The 24,160-nt window shown below is 35.8% G+C and overlaps 1 protein-coding gene across 6 annotated transcripts in view; it reads right to left on the bottom strand.

The window, feature by feature from the left end:
* The window catches only part of LOC150076502 (agrin-like), a 424,773-nt gene that overhangs the window by 48,550 nt on the left and 352,063 nt on the right, over positions 1 to 24,160 (bottom strand). For 5 of the 6 annotated variants that reach the window (XM_090387651.1, XM_090387653.1, XM_090387656.1 and 2 more), the window contains exons 6-11: positions 20,492 to 20,707; positions 13,762 to 13,974; positions 9,209 to 9,303; positions 8,395 to 8,509; positions 4,174 to 4,392; positions 826 to 1,059 (exon numbers count right to left, since the gene is read on the bottom strand). In XM_090387651.1, coding sequence (XP_090243777.1) covers positions 826 to 1,059; positions 4,174 to 4,392; positions 8,395 to 8,509; positions 9,209 to 9,303; positions 13,762 to 13,974; positions 20,492 to 20,707 — 1,092 coding nt within the window. The remainder of the gene's footprint in view (positions 1 to 825; positions 1,060 to 4,173; positions 4,393 to 8,394; positions 8,510 to 9,208; positions 9,304 to 13,761; positions 13,975 to 20,491; positions 20,708 to 24,160) is intronic. The other variant, XM_090387652.1, reaches the window with a different exon arrangement.

The following is a 24,160-nucleotide window of genomic DNA, read 5'->3' as shown; positions in this document are numbered from 1 at the left end:
TCGGGGTTTCGTGTTTGCTCCGCTGGCGATAGAATGCACTCATTCACGATGTTTATTTGTTGAAATTAATAATATATTTCATCTCTGCGGTTGGAATGACAAGATCTGACGGTCAGACAGTTTTATTTAAACTATTCAGCGTTGAAGTCTCCATAAAGGATTTATTAGTTGTCAAGTGTGTATAAACACCATCTTAATTATAACGATCATAATCTTGATTCATTAGTCCAAAGGCATTAATCCTGTCACGCAAAAGAGAATAAAAGTCATTAAATCATGCACTTAATAGGATAAAACGCATCGAACAGAGCGTTAGCTTGTAAGAGGCCATTAATTCCAATGCTGCTTTTCTACAGCAATTTTTACAATTGTATAAATAATACGCAAGCCGACGTTTTAAAATTTAAATTGCAAAAAATTAAAAATTTTAATAAAAATATCAACGGAATATATATTTTACATAAAAATATATTAATTAAAGTGTAAAAAGAAGTTTTAATTAAAGAGGAAAGATAGAAAAATAAATATACCTTTTTATAAATTTTATCCACTTAAACTTAATATCGTGGAAACTAATTACTAAGTTTAGTTCTTTTTTTTTTTTTTTTACCTTTTATCTTTCTTAAGTGTAATGGAAGAATGATTCGGATTTCTCTACTAACCGGTTGCCATGGAGATACAAAATTACGAAAATAATGTTGAAGCAATCTGTCACAAACATCACTACGACACTGAGCACTCACTAATATTAACATAAAATCTCCTTAACAATAATCTTTCTTTGTACAAAATACAACTTGTACTCTAATAAGTGCTCGCACTTACCTTCACACATTCTTAAAGGTGCTGGCTGGATCTCGCGTTGCTGCTTGCACGATTCCTCCCTAAGACGACAGTCGTTATCGTACAGCCTACCGTCAGACCCGCACACTGCGTCTCTCTGCGATACGCACTGAAAGTTGCAGATACAGTGAGGCAATCCGTCAGAATCGTAATCACACACCCCTTTATATTTACAAAATTTATCGGTACATCCTTTAGCTCCAGAACCAAGGTCTGCTGCGAAAAAAAGATAGAAAAATGAATAAAGAATATTATTTACACTTACTTGCAGCTTATTTGCAAGTATTAGAATTATAATGCACGTATAACCGAGATTTTTTTATAAACAACTTATGATTTATTTATTATGTACAAGGTGCTGAGATTTTTCTTAAGAGTGCCTGAATTTTTAAAGATTTCTAAGAATGTATGGTTTCAGACTATTTCTAAGAATGGATAATGAACTGTTATAAAAAAAAACTGACTTCGAAATCACTTGGTGGAGTGAATCGTTACAGAATTTCAAAAAAAAAAAAAAAAAAAAAAAACTTGCCAAGGATAAACTTGGAGCATGCGCTCTGTTTCACACGTTACTTAACAGAACCCTTTTAATTCAATATCTGTACCTTAGGTACAGATCACACCAAATATAGTCATTTACAAAGTGCTTTCCCATTGTTATTCCAAATTTAATTTCATTTTAATTCAAACTATGCCCTCGTTTGCTTTTTTTTAGGGGAAAAAAAAAACAAACGAACGTCGATTCGTTTGCATTGATGCTTGAGTTACGTTTAGGACCTCTCTCCTTAAATCTTAGCTCCATTCTTCACTTTGTTTATGTCTCCAAGGAGTTGTATGTGTGTGGTGTGTGCGCGCGCGCGCACGTGTGTGTATTGTAATTGCCCGTTCTTTCTTTGCCGTAGTTCGCTCTTTTATCCTATTGTTGAAGTCCACAATCCCATAAAAATAACATCATGTAGGCTGAATAGGGAGAGTAGCGGGATGCAAAATGTGTTTAATCTCACGAGGTCTGACAGAGTAGGTCTCGAATAAAAGGATACAGCCGTAATGTGTAGCGAGTTTAATTTTCTTCCTTCCATTTATAAGACCGTGGGACAAATTAATAATCCATCCACTGCGGAAGCACGTGCGACCATTGTTATCGTTAGCATGCGCCTGCTGCCTCCTCCTCCTCCTCCCGGTACACCTGCGTAGGCGCTAGAATTTCTTCACGTGAAACCTTAGATGGAGCAGAAGAATGCAATGGATGTTGCTACTGAGAGGATGAACAGAACACAATCAACTATAAAGGGAGGCGAAGGAAAGAACTAAATGGGATTATGGAAGGTTGTAGTTTTGTTCCTCTTTTTTTTTTTTTGTTCTTAATAGGAACAGATAAACTTTCAAAATTGGGTTAGAATCCATTTGCAAGTTCCTTAATAATTAACGACAAACGTTGCATTCTCCAGACGAGTATTTGGAGGTTCCATCGAACGATAACATCCGATTTCTGTTGCTGTGCTATGTTTGAATTATGGAACTTCTAATTTTTTACTACTCCTTAATGAGTCATTTGTTTTGTAACAGCAGGCGGTGCTTTCATCCCCGAGGAATCCGTATTTATAATGCATAGTATGGAACGAAATATCCAGCAACTAGTAGGATGAAGATAATTATTTTCTATTTTGTTTCTTTTTATTTAATTTATATTTCACAGTTAGCTAAAATTGATATAAAAACAGTAACACGTTGAAATCTGCTTGAAATTTAAAATTTTACTAATTTATTAATGATATTTGTAAGAATTTTATACTATTGATATTTGTACTATTAATATCTGTACTATTAATATTTGTACTATTGATATTTGTAAAATCTTTTTAAATATTTTTTGCTAAAGTATTCATAGTTTTATTTTAGCAGAAATATTTTTCTTTGGTTATCGAATTGAATTTATATTATTTAAATAAAATCGGCGTTATTTTAAGCCATTCCCAACAAATATTAAAAAGAAAATCCATTATCACAATTTATTTGTACAGTCATAAACAGTAGATGGCGCCACTTTAACTCCAACGTCATCATGTTTGACAGGCTAGTAGTTTACCTAAAATGTGAGCTTAATGAATTTCGGAACGTTATAATGACATTTAAACGGAATGAAGGCAAAATTAACTATGTTAAATTCAATAATTTTGGCCTATTCAGCATTTTAAGACTTTACTGCAATGTACTGCCACATTCTCAAACCAAACTGTAAACCCATATTTGAAAAACAGCAATTAACGCTTATCAATTTCAGAAAATCAAATCGATTTAATCAAAATCAGTTAAATAAGTATCATCGCATAATTATGATAAATAACGTGATGTTCACAAGGTACTGTTTTATTATATTTAACAATTTTAGATATTTAATTGTAATGTTTGTGGGGAATGTCTTAAAATAACGCTGATTTTATTTAAATTATAGAAATTCAATCTGATAGCTAACAGTACCACGTACTTTAGAAAGTTAATTACTAGAAAATTAATTACTGGTTGAATTAAAGAAATTTAATTCAACAGGCACCTGCTGGCTGATGCCCGGTAGATGTCTGTTGAAATATTTATATATGCTTCAGCGTAATATAAGTTTATTTGATTTGATTAAATATTACAAATTAATTAGTAGTATTTAATATTTGCAAATATTAATAATTCAGGATTTATATACCAATAATTTAGTAAACTGATAAAAAAACGCTGACTTATATATATTTATATGTTTACTTTTTTTTTCTATTTGTTTTATTCACATTTGTTTGCTAAATTCGGCCATGCTAATTTCCTGAGGATCAACTCCAGCATAAATTCATTATGGCCTTACGGCTAACTTCCTTTATATGCTCTATTTCTTTGAAAATGATTGATACTTATGGAGCAACTCATTTATGCCCGTAATTATTGCACCCCTTATATCTTTAGAGGATTAATTATAGGAAAACAGAGTAATTTCTGAAATTCTCAATTCTCTACTTTGAACATGGTATTTAAGAAGTGTTTCCAACACAAAGAAGAAATTAAAAGAATATTTGAACACTCCTTAGTAACTGTGGGGTCGAAGGTACAGCTGCCTGCTTAGTGATTAAACTATATTTATTCATTAAACAATTTCAAAGTTAGACACTTGGGACTAGATTATAACTCGGTCAGCAAACAGGAAAATAAATGCTTAAACCGTAAAGACACTGGGAGGAAGCAAGCTGAGAATATGCAGTGTAGTTTCAAAATTAATCACAAGTAAACTTCAATGCTGTAGCCTATTCCCTTTAATCCTTTTCAATTTCCAAGTGCACAAACAAACCTCACCTAATCCTGAACCCCCGACATCTTCGCACTCTCCGTAGAACAGGGCACTAAGCTCTTGATCCTGCTGACACGATTCTCTTCGCATCTCGCACTCGTTCTGGTAGGTCGTGCCATCGTTTGCACATATGGGTTCATAGGTCTCTGGACAGTCCGTTGGGCACACGCATCTTCCATTCTCGCAAGTGGCACCGTATTTGCAATGCACATTCTGGCAGAGATCTGAAATTGCAGTGATAAGGTTAATTAAATTAGCATTTTAAGTAAGGTGATGTATTCGATTTTCATGCAGAAATACAGAACACAACATATTTTATTTGTATGTTCTATAACTCATAATAAATCAATAATAATTCAAGTAGAAATCACTGCAAACAAGAAATGTTTACCATACTTTTAATTATAGACTTCTGTCACGATTTGTTTATATAAAACGTGTACAAATTAATGAAATTCAAAGTTTATTTGGGTTTAAGAAAGCTCGAGGAAGTCGTTCCTCATTAATTTATTTATATAAAAAAATCTAAATAAATGAGATGAACACAGATCAAAAATTTAAAATACTACTGGTTCCCGTCCATCCAATAATTCAAGGGTGTTCCCTTATCCCGAAACATACTCGAAATTAACCTCAACACTTTAATCAAACAGCTTATAATATATAAAAAAATAAACTCTTGGAAAAGTATTAAACACTTTGAAAGGCTTCAAAGTTTTTCATTATGAATTTCTAGCTGAAAATAGCAAACAACACACTTAAAATATTTTTCCCAAGCTCCAGATGGAGTACTGATCCGCATTCCCTCATTAAACCTCCAAGTTAAAAGCCACTTAACTTTGCTCACACAGCCAATCACTGTCTTTTTCCGCATGGGAAAACTCTCCCTATTAAATATTTAAGGAAAATTATTTTCATTTTCTTTCATCATCTCCAGATTATTAATAAAAATCCCGGACCAAGTGTAGACTGGTGTTGAGAAGAAATACAACCGGCTTCTTTAAAATCTCGAGCGCCTAATTTTCCCTTGTACTGTCATATTAAACACTATCTCCAAGAAGTAATTGATTTTTCTTTTCTTCGCCATCTGACAGGAAATTAAACAATTGCGTGCTACGTTAAGAGCAACCCAATTGTTTATTAAATAACACCCCCACCCCCTCCTCCCTACATCGGGTTAGCTGCACGAGATTCTGTGCGGATGGGAAACAGTCGATGAACGAGGAAGTGGAAACCTGAACACCTGTCTTTAACGTTCGGGAACATCACATGTTTTACAGCGAACGAAAAATGATACAAACCTCTTTTATCATTCTCCCAGTGATAGAAACTTGACGTATTCGATAATCAAATATGATAAACATCTGTTCCATTTGTTTGAGCTTCTTTCCGCACGAAATGAAGACATATTAACGCTTCTAAATTACGTTTATTGTCACTTGTGCCATTTGCTTTTTTGTTTAGAAAGAAAAACTTAAGCTACTTAACTCAATAATGTCAGCCGGATGAAAAACTTTACTAGACAGATATCCAGTAATATATTGTTATAATCGGCGATATGAATTATCTCACAAGGTTAGTTTGAATTAAAAGATTAAGGAGTGAATTTTCAGCTAGTCTCTGGATGCAAGAATAAACTTTTAGAAGAGAAGTATTAAAAAATTTACAAATATCATTTCTAAATTACAAGATGCGAGTTTAAAGCATGCGTAGTGTGGAAATAATGGCGGTTATTGCACAGTCATCTTGACCGATGAGTCTGTTGTGTGGACGGATGTTTCCTTTGGTTTCAATAAAACGTTTTATGTGGATTATAACATTAAGATCTTTCTTAGAAATAAGTAACAATCCCAGGAGGGGAAAACACAAAAGACCAGAGTACGGTTACAATATTTTCAATTCCTTTTTCTATCATTTATGAGAGGATTACAGAATAATTCTAATTCTGCTTGCTCTTCAAAGAATCCGACTTTATTCGTTCAGTATAGACAGATTCAATGTAATAAATGGAATGCAGGATACCTGACCAAGAGCCAGTCATTAATAACCATACTTTCCTTTAAAAAATAAAATGTAAATTTTCAAATCGCCTAAAGATGTTGCTTCCAAAAAGCTCTAGCTAATTAAGTTAATAACCGGAGCGTTATGGACTTTCAGTTTGTTTTTCTATTTTCAGATTATATTCGAGTTATTTATACTAACACCGGTGTTGAAAGAGAAGTTAGTTCATTCTGGGTTTACTTTTAGAAATATACGAATTAGCTTTTCATAGACATTTCCTGGTTGCATGGGAAGTTCATAAAAACAAAATTGTTTATCTTGAGATGATGAAATGAAACTGAATATCGTAATCCCTGAATAGCCTTGGGACTAACTTCAGAAATATTGATGCTTTTCGCATATTCTTTGATATTTCCAGAACGTAAGAAAAAGTCATTTGCTTACTATTATTGTAATATTAATATAATATTAACACTAACATAAAGTTATGTATTTTTCATCATAATAATGTCAACGTATAAGTTATAAATAAACAGCTTTATTTTAATGAAAGTAAAAAGTCTCATTTCCATGCACTTTTATCATCTTTGTTTCTGGGAGGTAGTTGAAGATTCAAACGTTGTCTTCTCAGAGCAACCCAAAATACTCACTGAGATTCTGTCCAGATACTTGGATGGTCAGTTCATTCGGGAAATATTGTCAGGCCGAAGTAAATTCTCCATAGTAGAGACAATTATAATCAGTATTTAAATAAATTGGAATCACTAAGAAGTCTTACATGGAATTCCAATATGTCATCCTTATTATACCGATATATTAGAAAACTTTGGTGAATCTATTGTTGTTTATCTTCTTGCTGTAAATCTTTGAAACCTTCAGTTTGCTCGAAATCAGTTAAAAAATTATATCAGTTATTATCTTCTTGAGAACCACATCATGATTCTCAAGTATGGTTTAACATTTGAAGTTTATAGAGCTTGTACAGAAATATTTTTGAAACACTTTTGAACAGATTGAGGAGCTGTTCAGAAGCGCTTCTAATGATTGACTTGCAAATGCAGCCCACTGTGTATGAATATGTAATGAATACGATCAACGATTTCCACAGAGTTTTGTGGTTTATGTAGGTTTATATTTCTTAGTATTCTCTAGATGCATAAACTGATTATAACACAGCCTGGCACATCCATCATCGCATGTATTAACTCAAATTGGCGTTGTATTTGGCTGCAAACCGAAATTTAGCATACAGGAATATCATTGCTTTCTGCTGAATTATGGCCATCTCGGAGCTAACTGCAATTCGATTTCTAATAACAGACACGAGTTGTGAGCCTGCGCATGAACATCTTTTACTGGGGGAGGCAAACAATATTTCGTGGGCCAACTACATGTCACAAGATGGGATCAACTGTTCAACCATACTGGGGTTAGCATACAATTATGGAGTTAATCACGCTAATTGTTCAAATAACAGTTGCATCCCGGTGAGGACAAACTAGGGTCAAGTGTAGCACTAGATCCCTGTATTGACCACTCGGCTATGCCAGGTCAGTTGTGGTTTCCAGTATTTGTCCATTTAGCTGTCAGTAATCTGATGTACCATCTGGAAGAGCTAACATGATGTTCTTGTACTCTATATTAAGAACTCCTCTGCTATTATGTGGCCGTGTAAGAGTATAAACAAAAGAAATTACATTTTTCTCGTAAACTGGAAATTATATACAGAACTTTCTTATGACAACTAATTGGAAGACAGGTATTAGCAACTGAGAACTTAATTCCTTTCGTTATTTTATAAAACGTTTAATCTTCTTCAAAATAATAACCATTTCTAAAACTTCTAGTGGAACTTAGCCAAAAACAAAGTTAATTATGAGAGGAATCCGAGGAGAAATTGCATTATTGCATTTTTAATGGTAAATTCACTCTGATCCTCCAGTGATGTACGGGCACATAACTAATATAATGTTTACAACTTTCTAAATCTCACAAAACCCATTTCTACTTATTTCTTTACTCAACAAGGCTTTACCACAAAAACATTAATATCTTTAAAAATTCACCACGAAAAATTCACCACGCAATCTTGGAAAAAATGCATTAACTTTCATGTTTTGGTATTCTAGCTACTCTGAGATGCTAAATAAACACCATTATTGATTTATTTATTATGAGTACCTTGATGGAACACTTAACGTTCTCCTAACATGTTAGATACTCACCACAGGGTCCTTTAGATGCGACTGTTACGTGCTGTTGAATCTTACAAGCGGCAACTCTCATCTGGCATTCGCTGCTGTACGAAATCCCGTCTGTACCACAAACTGGATTCTCCAACTGAAATAAAATAACTCCCGTTAGACAGCTCGAAGAAAATACTTGGTTTTCACCTTTCTTAACTCCTAACGGACGTTGCCAACATGGCGTGCGACGTTCTGTTCGAATTTATTTTATCATGTGATCCGTAGAACAAGCAGAACGCCTGGGATTTAATAAGTCCCTGCAAATGGGCCCTTTGCTTGTCTGTTGTCGTCTTGCACACGCGTGAATAAACAAATTTTGTTTCAACACTAACTAAATCTCTAGTTTAAAGAATGTCATTAGTGTTCAAATTCGTACAGAACTTAACCTAATGCATCGGACTTTAAACTCATGTTGGTAGCGTCGAAATCTATTTTGCTGAACCCAGTTGTTCTTCTGATGTACGAGCTTATCAATTTTCCCTAAACAGTTGTAGCTGACAGTGCTAAGAACGTGACGAGAATTTTGTGGCAGTTACTTATGAGCCTTTCGCTGCTCTCTGCTTTAAGGATTCCGTGGGTTCCGTTTCGTAAGTTCTGACCACACCATCCTGTATGTATACCATTCTCATCACTGCAATTTTAAAATGCAGTCGGACAGAAGATAATTTTTAATTCGCTTTAAAAAATAGAAAGAAAAATACTTCATCGTATCCCCACGGTTATTTAAATCACTCACTCGAAAGCCCAACGAAAAGATCAAAGTTCATAGACAATAAGTATAAACTGTACTCACCTGGACACAAGTTTCGGGGCATACGCATTTAACAGTTCCTTTGCTATCGGTCTCGCAGACTGCGTAGAAGTCACATTTAGTGTTTTCACAGCCATCTGTATAATCAGACATATTTAATAATTACTTAAGTTCATATTTACTAGTTCGACTAGCAAATAGTTTACGTATGAACTAAAAATAAACATAAATTGTTAATATTTCGAGGAATTGTTTTTCATCTGTAATAATGGCATATATTTTCAATAATTGTATATCGGAATACACAATACCAAAACATCTATTGGAGCTTAAAAACACTGGGAGTTCAGTAGTAAGTTCATCTTATATAAAACAAAACATGGTGTACAGCAGCCAGTTATAAATAAACAATGATCTGTTTCTTCGTTAAAAAAAAGGGGGTTTCTAAGAATCTTATGCGAAATGATGGAAAAGATTTCTCCAAGTACATGGGCAACCATTATGCTCCAGACTGAAGTGGAATAGGAGAGGTATTTGCCCTTCATTTTAGGTATGATATTTATCCTCTATAACTCTGGGGCTAGCTGACTGTCTTATAGAGGATGGAAACTGGATCCATCTATCTTGTGACTTTGACCTCAGCCTTATCCTGTGCCTTCTTATCTACTGCAATCAGGTCTCCACCACAGTTTTGGAAAAGTTGAGAATCATGCAGAAATTTCTGGTGTTGTGTCTGTCTCAGCTTGAACAATAAGTCGGTGGTACATGTTACTGCAAAATTGATTGTATCTTGCCGAACTATTGTGTTATCAAAGTATTCTAATTGACCATAAGCGTACCAGTTAACCTGACTGAGTTTCCACCATGGTATCCTAGGAGATTTGCAAATGTGTAGGTTAATCAAAGTGGATTTCACTGGGAAGTGATTACTTGCTAGAGGGTTTAAGTTAACTTCCTAAGTTAAGACTGGATGGAGAGAAGAAAAGCAGATACAAAAATCAATGGAAGAGAAAGTATCTGTTGGTGAATGAAAACATACTATAATTACGTATACATTAGCACCTCTGTTGGAAAGGAGAGTTCGTTAAGATTAATCGTGCCTTAAATAATTCGACAACGTTTATTAACATCAGTACATTCCAACAGTGTTATGTCCATTAAAATTTCCTAATAAACAGGAGGAGGAAATTGTTGAATAAAGTCAGCAAAGTCTTCCTGAAAGATGTTGATTCCCAAGTGGATGAAAGAGATCGTTAGTATTCCAACCGCAAGACGAATTGTAATGACTTTCATATTGCTAATGAGGAATGCGCTGCACAGAGATATTATCCCCTGTTCTGTCCCTGCGCATTAAGGTGCAGTTCTGTATGACAGGATTTTCAGTAGATTTTGAATGAGTTCTCTGTAGCAGAAGCATACTGGTTTTAGTACTTGCTTAGTCATTATTTATATTTGGGGGGTCCGTCTGTCCACTTCCGATGTTCTTTTGTTTTGTTTTTTCTGCTTTCGATTTATCTTTCTTTGGGAACAACAGGAAATCTATGTCTGTATCTTTTTGCAGAAAGATTTGAGCTCCACTTCTGTTTATTTATCTTCTATGTACATTTATTTCTCAATGTGACACTTCTACAGTTTCCTTCGTGTATTGAGATAGAAGAGGTATTTGTAATTGTTACTGGGACAGCTACTCCTGGTCTATTTTATCCTGCTGTTTGTGGATTCAGTAGATGTCGCCCTTAAGAGGCAAATGGACTGTCGAAGATACAGTTATATCAGCTTGTGCTACAGTTATACAGAAACTTGAAACATTCTGGGAATAGGTAGTTCTGGCAGTACACTGTGGTTTCACAAGGGTCTTGGACTGCTGAAGTAATACATTCAAAGTCCCTTTACGTTTGTGGATTTCTTTTTCTTGCTTCCAGTGTTGGCATCCCCGGCAATATGTCTGATGTTCCTCACCACAAATTTCAAACAGATAGCACGACGATAATTTCATTGGCTATTTTTTAAAAGATGAAGCTGGTATGATGGGCGTACCTGGTGTCCCTCATCAGATTGGCTCTAGCATAACAGGTATCAAGGAGTGTTTTCAAGGTGAGCTGCTATGCGGCTAAAACAAAACCAGAGTTTTACAAGTTATAATATAGCTAAAACTATCTGTTGAAAACAATTCGATACTAGTGAAACTCATTATAAAGACAAATTTCTTCTGCTGTGAGAAAGAAGAACATTGCATTATCCACTCAGTTTAAATCCTTCTGTCCATAAAAACCGGTGAAAACAAGAAAATAGTCATCATAAATTTTTACGGATGTAAATAGGTCCTTTGTGTTCAATATTTATTGAAATGGGCACCTCTAAAACTGCTCAACCACAGGTATACAACTCTAAAATGCAGAAAAATTCTAAAATCGGGTATCTCTCAATCCCTGAGAGTGACGAATTTTAAAGATATTAAAGTTTTCTATTGCTCGATATATTTATAACGTAATGGAAGACACAAAAACTGGTCATATATAGATCGAATAAAATAGAAGTTATCTTGCTCTCTTCTACGTGTTTGAAACTGCTTTGTAACTGTTAAAATAGCTTGTTACTATTCTTTATAAGAAAAAGTCGAAGAATCATGCTAAGGCGAGTTAACTGTTTCGTACAACTTTGAATAAAGGTGATGCGACATCCCAACTATGGGAACATCGATCCATAATTAAATAGAACATCTTTGAAACGTAAATTTTATTTCCTCCCCCTGGGAACTGCCTAAGTGACTTGTAACTCCTTGGCGATTGAAACATGTCGCTAAAAATGAAACCAAAGTCGCAAAACCTTTCCTTGCCAAATACACAAATTAGATCCTCAAAGAAGTACGACTGTTTCTGTTTTAAAGTGGCAATAATGTGATCAGAATTTGAATATGGTATTTCTTATGGTGTTAAACTAAAGCCTTCTAAGCAGCGAGCGTAAAGAAATACAAAAGTTATAACTAGATAACTTTATAAAGATTAGAATAAAAAAAAAACGAGTTAGCATACAAGACAAGGAAACTCTTTACTCATTATAAAACTAGCCACGTTTGTTAACTCCCAGAGGCACAAAGCAGTTACAGCATCCTCGATATGTTGAACAGAAGCCCATTTTTGACAAGAGACCAATAAAAATAAATTATAGCGGGAGGAAACAGTTCACACATGCCACCGATTAGATGCCGTTGTTTACGTCCAATGGCAAACAAGGTAGTCAGGCTCTTTCTCTCTTATTTTGCACAAGAATTCAGAGCATTACGTCTTTGTTATTGGGAGAGACGTCAGTACACCTGTAGAAACCACGTTATAACTCGATAGCGGTACGTATGTTTGGGATGACAGAATAACCAGTGTGCGAATAGCGTCCGACCTCTAAGGGGACAAGGAGAAAACAGTGAACGTGTGTGTGGAAAGCAAACAAAACACGGTGACACATAAATTGATTCGATGTTAGGTAGTAGACACAAAGAACAAACTGGGTGTGGTCCTTCTAGAAAAGAAAGACTTTTGGTTGTTTATTTAAAATCGCATCAAAGGGCACGCCAAGTAAATTAAGGTCCCTGAACCTGAAATAAAATTGAAGCAATTATATTTAAATGGATTTTGATCTCGCAGGCTGGTGGACGTTATTCTGTAAGTTTTGGAAGATGGCTATTTGCTGGATGAAAAACTCGATTTTAGAGAGGAAAACACCCCTTCTCTTCTGTATTCATACTCTAGATCAATTAATTTGGAGGCAGTGTGAAAAAAATCTTGTCACCTTAAGGGATTTCGAAGACAGTGCCTAGAGAGCAACTGAAGTTGCATATTTTCTCTGAGAGAGAGACTAATTTAAGAAGATTTAATGCTGTTCAATTTTTTGTCGAGTGGAATCGATAGAAATTGACATTTCCTATGGGTCGGAGGCGGGCATTGCTATGAGGAGATGCGATATACGAAAGCGCTGGAAAAATGATTTCCAAAAACAAGAGTGAAAATAATGAGGTTCATGTCTGTCTAGAATCCCTAGATAATCTGTTCTTGGATGAGCTGTGTCGAGACATGAGTACTCATTTCAGTCCAGAAACAGGGCAGCGGATAAATGCATGGAAGCATAGGACATTATCCACATTTCTTATTGAAAATACAAACGGTTCCATCAAAAAAAGAAGAGTGATGGCTAACATCTTTTTTGAGTGATATCCAGATAATTTGGATTTAGGAAATACAGGATTCTGGACACAGTGCGAAATAATGGAGGATATAAACGAAATATTTAGTTTTTACAATAAAACTGAGTTTGCCCGGGGCGCCTAAGACCTTAGTTCCTGAAGTAACTGCTCCCTAATAAATCTGGCTTTGAATTCGGCACAACAGTAAGCTACCACGAATCATTCCTGAATATCATTACAAAAATAACTATATTTACAATATTCACAATAACTATCAGATTAAATTATTATAACTAAATTTAATGACAACCATTAAGTTCTATTTTTCTAATACAGATTTCTACGCAATTTTTATTTTGTAATATATGCCGAATGAATAATTAGTGAACATTCTAAATAACAATTTGTTAACTCTACTTACTGCAAAGTCTGTTATAAACAATCTTAATCTCCTTCTTCTGTTCGCATGCCTCTCTTTTCAGCTTACATTCGTTGGTGTAAGAGATACCATCCGATCCGCACACTGGCTCAAACTCTTCTGAGCACGTCGGGCACTCACAGTCTGGTCTACCGTTCTTAACAACGCACATAGCACCAAATGTACAGTGGTAATTGTGGCATGGTCCGGTTTCACCTATGAATAAAATATGGGCAGATTAAATGAAAGTTATCTCCCGGTTCAGATATCATTAGGAAATACATAATTCAAGCTGATGGTAATGTCGGTATTCTATGCAGAAGAAACATCTGCCATGTTTTTTTTCTATGAATAAAAAAAAATATGGTACAACCCATCACAACCAGGGTTGTCATCTATCAATGGACATTGAGTATATCGCGTATATTCGAAGAAATTTATTGCATTTTAAACTGGATATTGAGTGGTTCAGTTATCAACAACCGTAGCACTTTCTGAAGAATGACTGACTGAAGGATATGCTCAAAATCCCCAATCTGTTTCGGCGCGAAATCTTTTAAATACGGTCCCGATTGAAGAGTTCTTTAGAATTCGTGAGACCCTTATACTGTCAGGGAGGAGGCATCCTAATTACCGTTAATTGCAAGTTCGTTCTCTGCTATCTGGCCCATGAACGCACAACACACTTGTACAACCATAATACACCAACTCAATATAGTCTAAGATTCTAATACGCTTTGAAACCTAAAATGGAAACATTATCTTCTACTGGCAGGTAATGAAAGGCGTGTACAGTATTATTTCGTGTTTGACTTTCTCAAATACGAATTCGGCATCTTCCTCTCTCTAAATATTTGCAAACACTTTTACTAATACAACTTTCTGAGGAAGTCGCATCTCCACATTTCTACGTGTACATAGCACGCGCGCGGGCGCAAAGTTTTCTATTACGTAAGCTTACAGGAGATGCATTACTTTTCCGTCTTCCGCTCCAAGTGTTTTCCGAAAGGGTTAAGGCGACCCTCCTATAACTTCCACCGACGTCGTTACCGTTATCAGCATGCCTTCGTAAATGATGCACGCCCTTCGGAGATGCCTTCAAGGTTACTAAAGATAGGAGCTTGAGTCATTTCTGAAGTTCTGCTGATATGCAGGCTCTGGGGAGAGGCACGCGGCCACGGTGACAGTTGATGATGTAAAGATGGAGATAGCCCAATGACACTTTGGTCGCGATTTCCCCCAGCGGCCGCAAGATGGCAGTACTGGTTGAACTGAATAGGCGGGTATATTATTAACCCGTGGTCTGAACCGTGACTTTCACGTCATTCTCGGAACCACAGGGAAGATGTGATGAATACAGTAGATAAGTCACTGGAAATTTGGATAGCGTAAGCGATAAGTGAAATTCTTTGGATTAAACAGATACTCTGGACTTAGTTTGGACAGAGTTATAGGAGTAGGTGTTCCTTAAGAAAGCCTGGTCTTGGCAATGATTCGCAGAGAAACGCTTAAAACGCGATAACACCTATTAAAGAATGTCCCACAGAAAATATAGGTTAAAATGGAGCTTTTGATATTAGTTATAACCGACAGCTTCTTGTTTTGCTGAGTGTGGTTTAAAGGCTCCAATGTCCTCGCAAATAAAATATTTACAAAATTAATGAGTTATAAGATATGGTGGGAAATCGCTACCTTAAAATGAAAAGCTTCTTGATATTATACGAGTATAGTTATTTGACTTCTAATATCAGACTTTTACTAAGGCGCTGGTCCCCTCTGATAAAACCATTATAAAGACATTGAGGTCTCTAATTAATCAGACCCTGGTAATCCAAGCGATTTCAGTCCTATTTGAGCAATGGGACAAAGTATTGTTACAGTTCTCTTCAATGGATATTGCTCAGGGACATTTCTTCATCCATTCTGGGCTTTTTGAAAAGTTAACCAAACCATGTCCAGTTCAGTTAGTTTCCATTGTACGTGGACTATCAACAGTCTTAACTTTTAAGATATTATACATTGGAGCAATCCATTTGAGTCACCGATTCTCCAACGTCACCAATCAACAAATTTGACTACAAGTTCCTCAATCCTGCTATTTCTCTCAACCATGCCATTAACTATGGTTCTTCAACAACTCTTATAAATGGAAAATATCAGACTTTTCATTAAACTTTTTTTATATTTATCATATCCATATGAAACCGAATGAAATTGAATATATCCTAGCAGTATGCTCATGATAATTATCAAAAGTTAATTATTAATTTTGATAATTATCAAAGTTAACAATGATTAAAAATACTTTCAGCGTTCTTTGTTTCCTCTATACGATTAACATCTATCAAAATAACTATTCCTGCAGCTTAGATTTATTTGGATAAACCACCTGAATTCATTCCTTCCTTACTTCACTCACTCGTTCCTTTCTGGAAGCTGATGACACAGCACGCGAACGGAGATTAAATATGTACCACCCTAACGAGTAAATGTCGTTGCATAAGAGGAAACTTTGATTCCTCTAAGTTGGGAGTTGAGCTCAGAATTTACGGCTAACTTAAAACTAATTAAAGAATTTGAAACTAGCGCAGAATTAAGTGGTTATGCAGGCTCTCTATCTTTCTGTTATAGGTCAGATTTACAAAAAAAAGGACACGAAATTTTAACAGTGCTTAAGTGTCACGTTCATTGTAAACGTTTAGCGAGTACCATGAAGTATAAAGTATTTTCTTTTATTGACCACTCACATCTTTCAAAAATCTCTTTGGGAAGAACGAAAATAATAAAATATTACGACCGAATAGCTCACCCTAAAAGCACGGATACAGGATAATATCTTTTTCGCAGTCAATTTACAACTATTTGGAGAGGTAGATTTGTAGTAACTTTCCACCGGCGTTGACAACACGGGTTCATCGGCCTGAAGAAACGTTCATCCAAAGTCCCCGTCATGGTCTGATGCTGGAAAAATTGCCAACTTATCGGAGCTCAACAACAACGTGAATGGTTAGAAGAAGTGTTTTCTGAGACAGAGAGAAGATGCTCGAAAAGGAAGAGGTGTAATAAAGCTTCTCAGATTCTCCACTATTTTTTATTTCACTTTTGCTGGTCCTTTTGTGTACCTTAATCAATAATATGGATCCGACAACATATTGGTTCCCGAAGTGAGTACTACAAAACATGAATTACTGAGAGAATAATTTTCTTCAGTTTCATCACATCCTGGAACAGTACCGCGATCCTCACCAACCTCAAGTAGCCAGAGAAATGGAATGAAAGGCGAAGGTGAGTCAAAAAGCTTGCCGGATGCTAGAATAAATAGTCTGAGGTGGAAGGTGATTAGATTATTTAAAAAAAGATTGTATTCCCCCAGAAATTTAACTTGATATTGACTCTGGTCTCACGCCAAAGAAAATTTACTTTCTGCACCACAGTTTCGAATATTCATTCGAATAAGATGAATACCAATATATCAAAAGTTGAATTGTGGACTGTTTTTGAGAATTATTAAGTTGAGTTAGTTTCTCTTCTGAGGATCAGCTATATTGCTTAGAAACATCTCAATATTACTGAAATACACCGACTTTTACTGGCGACATATTTCTATACGAATTATCCGCAACTGTCTTCCAGCTACTTAACTATCTAAAGAAAAAGGGAGAGAAAAGTAAGTAGAGAAAATTAACCCTGAATCATTAACGACCTTAATGAATAGCAACTAGGCATTCAAGCCTTCACACTTCCTGAGGCAATTCAAGCTAATCCCAGTGCCGGGATATAAAAATACCGGCGTCACCTAAAAAAAAAAAAAGAACCGACTAAGCCTTTGGTTCTATGAAAACGTGCCATCTAGTGACTCTTCAGAAATGCAAACAGATTTCATAAATGGAAACTGCACTCGAGTTAAAATAGGAAAGTCCCTTTTCTGAAAAGCAAATACTTGCTGTGGAATTACCTGAAAGCCACGTGCAAATACGTCGACCCAAACGCAAATAGTAGTAGCACAACAAAGTCAACAGTACTGTCAACTTGGGTGAAAGGTGCTATTGGGGCTGGGAGAGGGAGTCCTGAAATAACTTTCGATCGGGCAGTGTCAGCTAAAATATTCCAATTATGCAGCAGCTGCAATATTAATAAAGTTTTCTGGTGGATGCTTATTGACAGCGGACGTCTCTTACTATAACATGATGAGTAATAGCTTCAAAGATATTACCGACAGCACTACATGATTTAATAAGCTTCTGATTAAATATTCGTATTCGCCGGCGTGGTAGGTTTTATTTGAACTGTTTACCATCCGCATCGCAACTCAGAAATATTTTTTATTATATTCATTATTGAAGTTCTCGTATTTCTTTTGAAGTACACTAACGAGAAATGCAAAATGTTGTGTAGAAAGACATAAAAGGAATATAATCATTGCTGGATTTAAAGGCCATGCTGTATCAGTGTTTGATAACAGTAATTTGTATGTTTTTAATGAAGGTTTCATTCTGAGGGTTAAAAGAAATCTCTTCATTTTGGATCTTTGCGTTTTTCCAGACCCGAAATTAAGTTATTCACGTCATCACGGGTTCAGTCTGGCTTTGATAAGAACAGCAAGTGACATACGTAGCTACTATCTTACTAGAGGGATCTGGATCTTAAGAATTTTAAAATATCAAAGAGATGGCCTTTGAATAGTGTAAATATTAGAGTATCTTCACCCTGTGCATAGACCATCTTAACGGTTAACTCATGGTTTTTCTATATGAACCACAAAGTCTTGTTGTTGTTGGAAACAGAGGGCGGAGTCACAGTAATTATGCCAATACAATCGATTTCTTGTGAATGGGCATACATGAATCTGCTTTAAGAAAGCTAAATGCGTCAGATTAGCTGTAATGCTAAGAATATAATTCATTTCTAATGGACTATGCTGGATTGTACGAGACCAGCAATTTTAGGAATCCAACAGATGTTCGGAAAGCAGCTAAAGCTATTCCAAGGGCATTATGTTGAATTTGGCTGAGCCACTGCAATGATTTTCTGGTTGAGTCATATACTGGTGCACCATAGTCTTTTCGAGATCGGATTAGGCTCGATGAAAAAATACAATTTTACTCTTACAATTTGGAGATAAAGGTATTTGTGCTGTACGATCTGTCTCTGCTAGTGGATTGCTTGGATTCACAGTTGGGCACATTGGGTCCCTCTCTGCATGGCCAAGTTTTTGCTACTTGAAACACCTAACAGAATTAGGCATATAGTGCTGCAACTAGCAGTTCAGCTAAAGGTGACAAAGAATTCTGGAGCCACCTCTGGTTAATAATTGAAGGTGTTCAGTTATAGTTTGACTGCTTGAGAATGAAATAGGTGATTCCTTTTGGAATACTTCGGTTCTTTGTCTCCTAGGTTGAAATTATCAAAGTCGGTTTGGACCGAAGGCACTATTCTTTTTGTCACTCAAACCAGTGAGCCTAAGTAATCCAAGGATTAAAGCCCACTGAATCATTGTAAGCTATTTGCCCCAGGGAGGGCGGGGAGGATTATTTTGTAGAGTAGTGAATGTTTCAAAGTAGAGCTGAGAGAAATTGCCGAAAAACTATTAATTCCGTCTCGATTGTAATGTCCGATAACAGATATTGTAATTGCCGTGTACAGTAATTGCTGTATTCGTAGGTAGAGTAATTACTGTATCTACCCTGCGGATCTCGCATGGAAGCTTATATGTATAAATGAGAAAGCACTAATCCTTATATTCATTTCTAGGGTGCCCATCTGATGCTAAGTTTCGCTCTTGAATAATTATGTCATTAGAGAAGAAGCAGAGTTTCCAGCCGATGATGCTTAACAGATATTGGCAATGACAGTATTCTTTGCTGATGATGTTATTGGAGATGAACCTTTGGAAATTGGAAGCATCAGCTGCAAACAGTTCCTATTTCGTTAAATTCGACACTCTCTGTGTTCCTTTCTTTAAAAGTGAAGTATTATATTCGTTCGAAATTTGCTTCGTGTACATTAGAATAATGACCCTTTGAGTAAAGTACCTCGGAAGAAATATCTCGGGGATTAAACGGTGAAAGAATTTTGAAGAGCCAGTGAAAATAGATTTTCATTATGGTTTAGGGGCTCATTTGTTATACGCTCCTTGGGACAGTAATTGTCATTTCGCAGTAATATGAATCCATCGTCGTTTCATTAATAAATCTTTAGCAATAGCCTCCATGTATTAACCTCTCAGAAAGGTTAGCCGTTGTAAGTAATTCGTCAACCCTCGCCATTTCAATTATGTAGGTCGCATCGCAGAAGCGGTTAAAATATTTTATTCAAAAAGATAAATCGAAAGGCTAATAAGGTCATTCAGCAACTGGATTTATCTAAGTAGAAGGAGGTTGCAGTGTTATCATCTGGACTTTGGTTTATGGTGAATTTCGTGGTCTTTGGTCTGGCCAAAGAAGAATGAAACGTGTGCCAATAATAACAATCATTATGATAATACGAGGATTGGGTTTTAATATTGTGAATTGGCAATCAGGAATGGTATTTTTTTAGAGATACCTTTAATCGATATTATCTAGAACTGGTACATTAATCTAACCTTACCGACAAGGAATAAAGATATTTAGTGACTAATATTCTGTGCCATATAAAGCCCACATTTTTCTGTCATTTTTAATTAATAAGCCACAAAATGATCATCGTATCACTGAAGGAAAGCTCCATATTTTAAGAAATATTTTATACTCACTGCACTCTCCCCTGTAGGCTACAACTAAGATTTTCCTCTGAACACAGGCCTGTCGTTTTAATTCGCAGTCATTTGGATACGTTCGCTCGTCCGATCCGCAAATCGGCCTCATGACTGCTTCACAATCTGGAGGACACTGACAGGACGCTATCCCGTGTGGATCGATATGACATTCTTTACCTGGACCACAGTGGAGTTGTTCACAGGGATTCGTCACTAAGATATAAAAATGAGAAGGATATCATCAGTTTTCACATGCTAGCTATTTTCAAATCAACAGGATTAAAATCTTATGCACAGTAAGACAAAGATTATCACAGCAATCTTATTAAGCGCGTAGAGGCGAGTATTAATAATAAAGTACATGTTAATTCTTCTTCATATACCTTTAAGTAATCATTAACGCACTATGTCAATACATGCCACGATTAGCAGAAGAGAACCACGTTATCCAAAAATCTCTCTAGGTTCAAGTAGCCGATTTCAAATCTGTTAGATAGCTTTTACACCTTAATTGGTCAGCGAACATGGAAAGGCGAGATCCTTCATGGTCAGTGATTACTAATGTACTGTACTCATATTTTTAATTAAATATATGATTTAATTAATTTATTTAATTAAATTTTATTAATTTATTCAAACTAACAACCACTGCAAGAACAGATGGAAGTTTGTTCCATCTATTCTTGCAGAGGTGAAATGTTTCCTCAATTTGAATTTATATCCCCCCTCGTGTGTAGTCCATCAAGAGGAAGAATTCCAGCACCATTGAGTTTGATTAATTCATTCAGAGTCTTGAACATCTCAATCAGATCTCGTCGCAGATGCCTAATCTCTAGATGCTGCAGTTTACAGAACCTTGAAGCCTTGCTAAGAGCACCCTTTTGTGTCCCTCACGAATCTTGTTGCTTTCTCTCTCTGTATCCGTTCTAACAGATCAACATTCTTCCTCAAATAAGGGTACCAGATCTGTATGCACTACTTAGTTGTGGCGCAATGCCTTATACTGCGAAACAATCACCTCCTTATCTTTGCTGGAAAAATTCTTGTATATCATTGACAAAACCCCACGGGCTGTCCTAACAGCACTACCCAGAGAACTTCATATCTGACTGCACAATGATCCCCGCGACTTTGAAATTCTCCAGTATCTTGATTGTAGCATACCACAGAGATGGAACGTTAATCTGGGATTACTGCTATCCATAGAAACAAGAGAGATCCGAAGACAGATCCTTAAGGGACTCCAATTCACTCTGAAGAATGGCCGTTTATGACCATTCTTCAGATTGGACTATAATTTCGTATGTAATTTGAATATGCAGGCTACGTGGTTATTCTATATTTCAAATAAAATATTTCGATTTGAGCAATGTTTCTTTTAAAGAGAGAAAGGTGAATCTTTGCAATTTTACTTTAATGTTCCAAACACCATATAATAATAATACTATTATTAAAATCCCACTTAAGAGACATAAGATGTGGGAGATGTGTTATTAGGCGAGGTTATTACAACCCGGTAGTGTAGGCGTCGAATTGAAGAGAAGAGATCATGTCCGCATATCGTTTATTGGGCCTCAGGAGAAGAGTTTATCAGGCTTTACCTGATCTTACTGTACGTGATTTCGATGCACATGGACACTTTAAGACAAATGTTTGTACAACACGCGGCAAAGTCATGGGATTCTTGCGTGACGAAACTAAGCACGAAGTTTAGCAGATTAATCGTAATTCACTCCAAGCCAGATTTCGACACTGTGCGAACAACTTAGTGGATGGTTGTGAGGTGGTAAGTGGCCATATGGAGCGGTGTTAAAGCAATTTAGTGAAAGCGTGTGACACATTAAAGGCTTCCATTACGACTTTGCGTAGTTTTAATGGAGATTATATATTATTTTTGGAATTGGTAATGCTTCTTGGCGAGTTCAAAAATAAACATTTGTTCATGGAATGTCCTGCAGAAACATTTCACTTAGGATATGACAGATTCTAATAGAGCGTACCCGGTGATAAGCCATAGTGAGAACATTCTACAAAATCTAGACCCCTTCCGGTTTGAATACCTCGCTAGAGTTCGACTACATAAATACTATAATAGTTTCAGAGAGTAAGTTTTAACTAAAATTGTATCTAATGCAATTTTTCCTCTTTAGGTAATTCCAGCAAGCGTCTATTGCCTCACAAGGGGGTTAAAGTCCTCTATCGTGGCCTTATTTAAAAATTATAGCGGTGAATAACCTCACAAAACCACCAGAGTTGGTACTTGGTCATCTATAGCCACAGAAACACTCCCTCGTAATTGCTTTAATCCACAATAACCTAAATTTTGCCTCGGACATTATGCTTTTATTAATCTGTTGTGCTTAAATTCTGAATAGGATTATTTTTTTTTGTTTTTGAGTTATCGATCAACGTGAATTTAATAAACACTTTTTCGACCCTATCGTTTAAGTATTTTACCAGGTAATTCACTTCCAATACAGAGAATATATTTCTTTATATTCGGTGAACAGATGTGTACCAGATTTTTTGCTATTTCTTCCCCTCTATATTTCCCCCAAAAATGATGGTAATAATGACTTCGATGTGTCCGTATATATTCCCAGTCTACATGAGCGTTTCTTGTGATCAACACTGACTTGACGAAACCATCGAAACATCCATTTTAAAATCTTTGCACAAACATTCAATCCAGGAACTCAGTTTCAAGGACTCTAATGAGGAGGTTAAACTTCACTAATGACGAGGTTATTATCTGGATAAATGTCATCAGCGCAAGCGTATGGAGTTAGGAGCATGTGCGTGGTGTGTATTATTTTTGTGATAACCCTCGTATTGCTTAAAGTGCCAATTTGTATTTATATATGTGTAAAATTTCCCGTCCCCTTTCTCTTCTCTTTTAGCTAGGGATTTATTCTACTCAGTCTTAATGATTAACGTGGTATGTACATCCAGGAGCGTTGGATCCTTGGATAAAAACCCACCGTAGATGAAGTAATTGATATCTTATATTAAATTGCATTTATTTCACCATATAAGATAATGTAATGTCATTTACAAACATATTATTTGCCAGAAATCGGAAGGTATGTGTTTAAATATGCATTTGAATGATAGGACTTTGGAAAAATGAAAAAAAGGTCATTTTTCTCACTTTTACCACTTCGTAGAGCTTTCAACAGACATTTAGTTTCTTATTTATTTAAACAGGATTAACTGGTTGCCATCACCTGCTGATTGGAATTAAAGAGACGTTGCTCACATGCAGAGCAACAAGCCTTAAGAAAAGCGTCGACCATGTCAGCAAAGGATGAAATCCGTACAGATTTTTCAGTCCAATAAAGGCTGTAAATTAGAATGCGGAAGTAAACATTGTAATCCTCAAAGATTATCTTGTAAACTGCTGTCACTTTAAGGATTCTGTATCTAGCATAACTATCTTACACCGCATAAAATCAAACTAGCAATGCCAAGATGACATTGAAATTGTCTTAGGAAAAATGTAGATCGATCTAAGTTGAATCTTCCATTATCTTTCGATTCAAATTCGATGTCTGCAATCTTCTATTGATATATTCTCTAACCTCCACCAGCAATGTCGAATACAATCTTGCCATCCTCTTTAGATTTTTCTCATTACAGTTGCACTTTTTTTCTCTCGATATTTTC

Source organism: Mastigoproctus giganteus, chromosome 13, assembly GCF_048544385.1.
Source record: "Mastigoproctus giganteus isolate SK-2022 chromosome 13, ASM4854438v1, whole genome shotgun sequence".
NCBI lineage: Eukaryota > Metazoa > Arthropoda > Arachnida > Uropygi > Thelyphonidae > Mastigoproctus > Mastigoproctus giganteus.
This window is presented reverse-complemented; position numbering and strand designations above follow the sequence as displayed.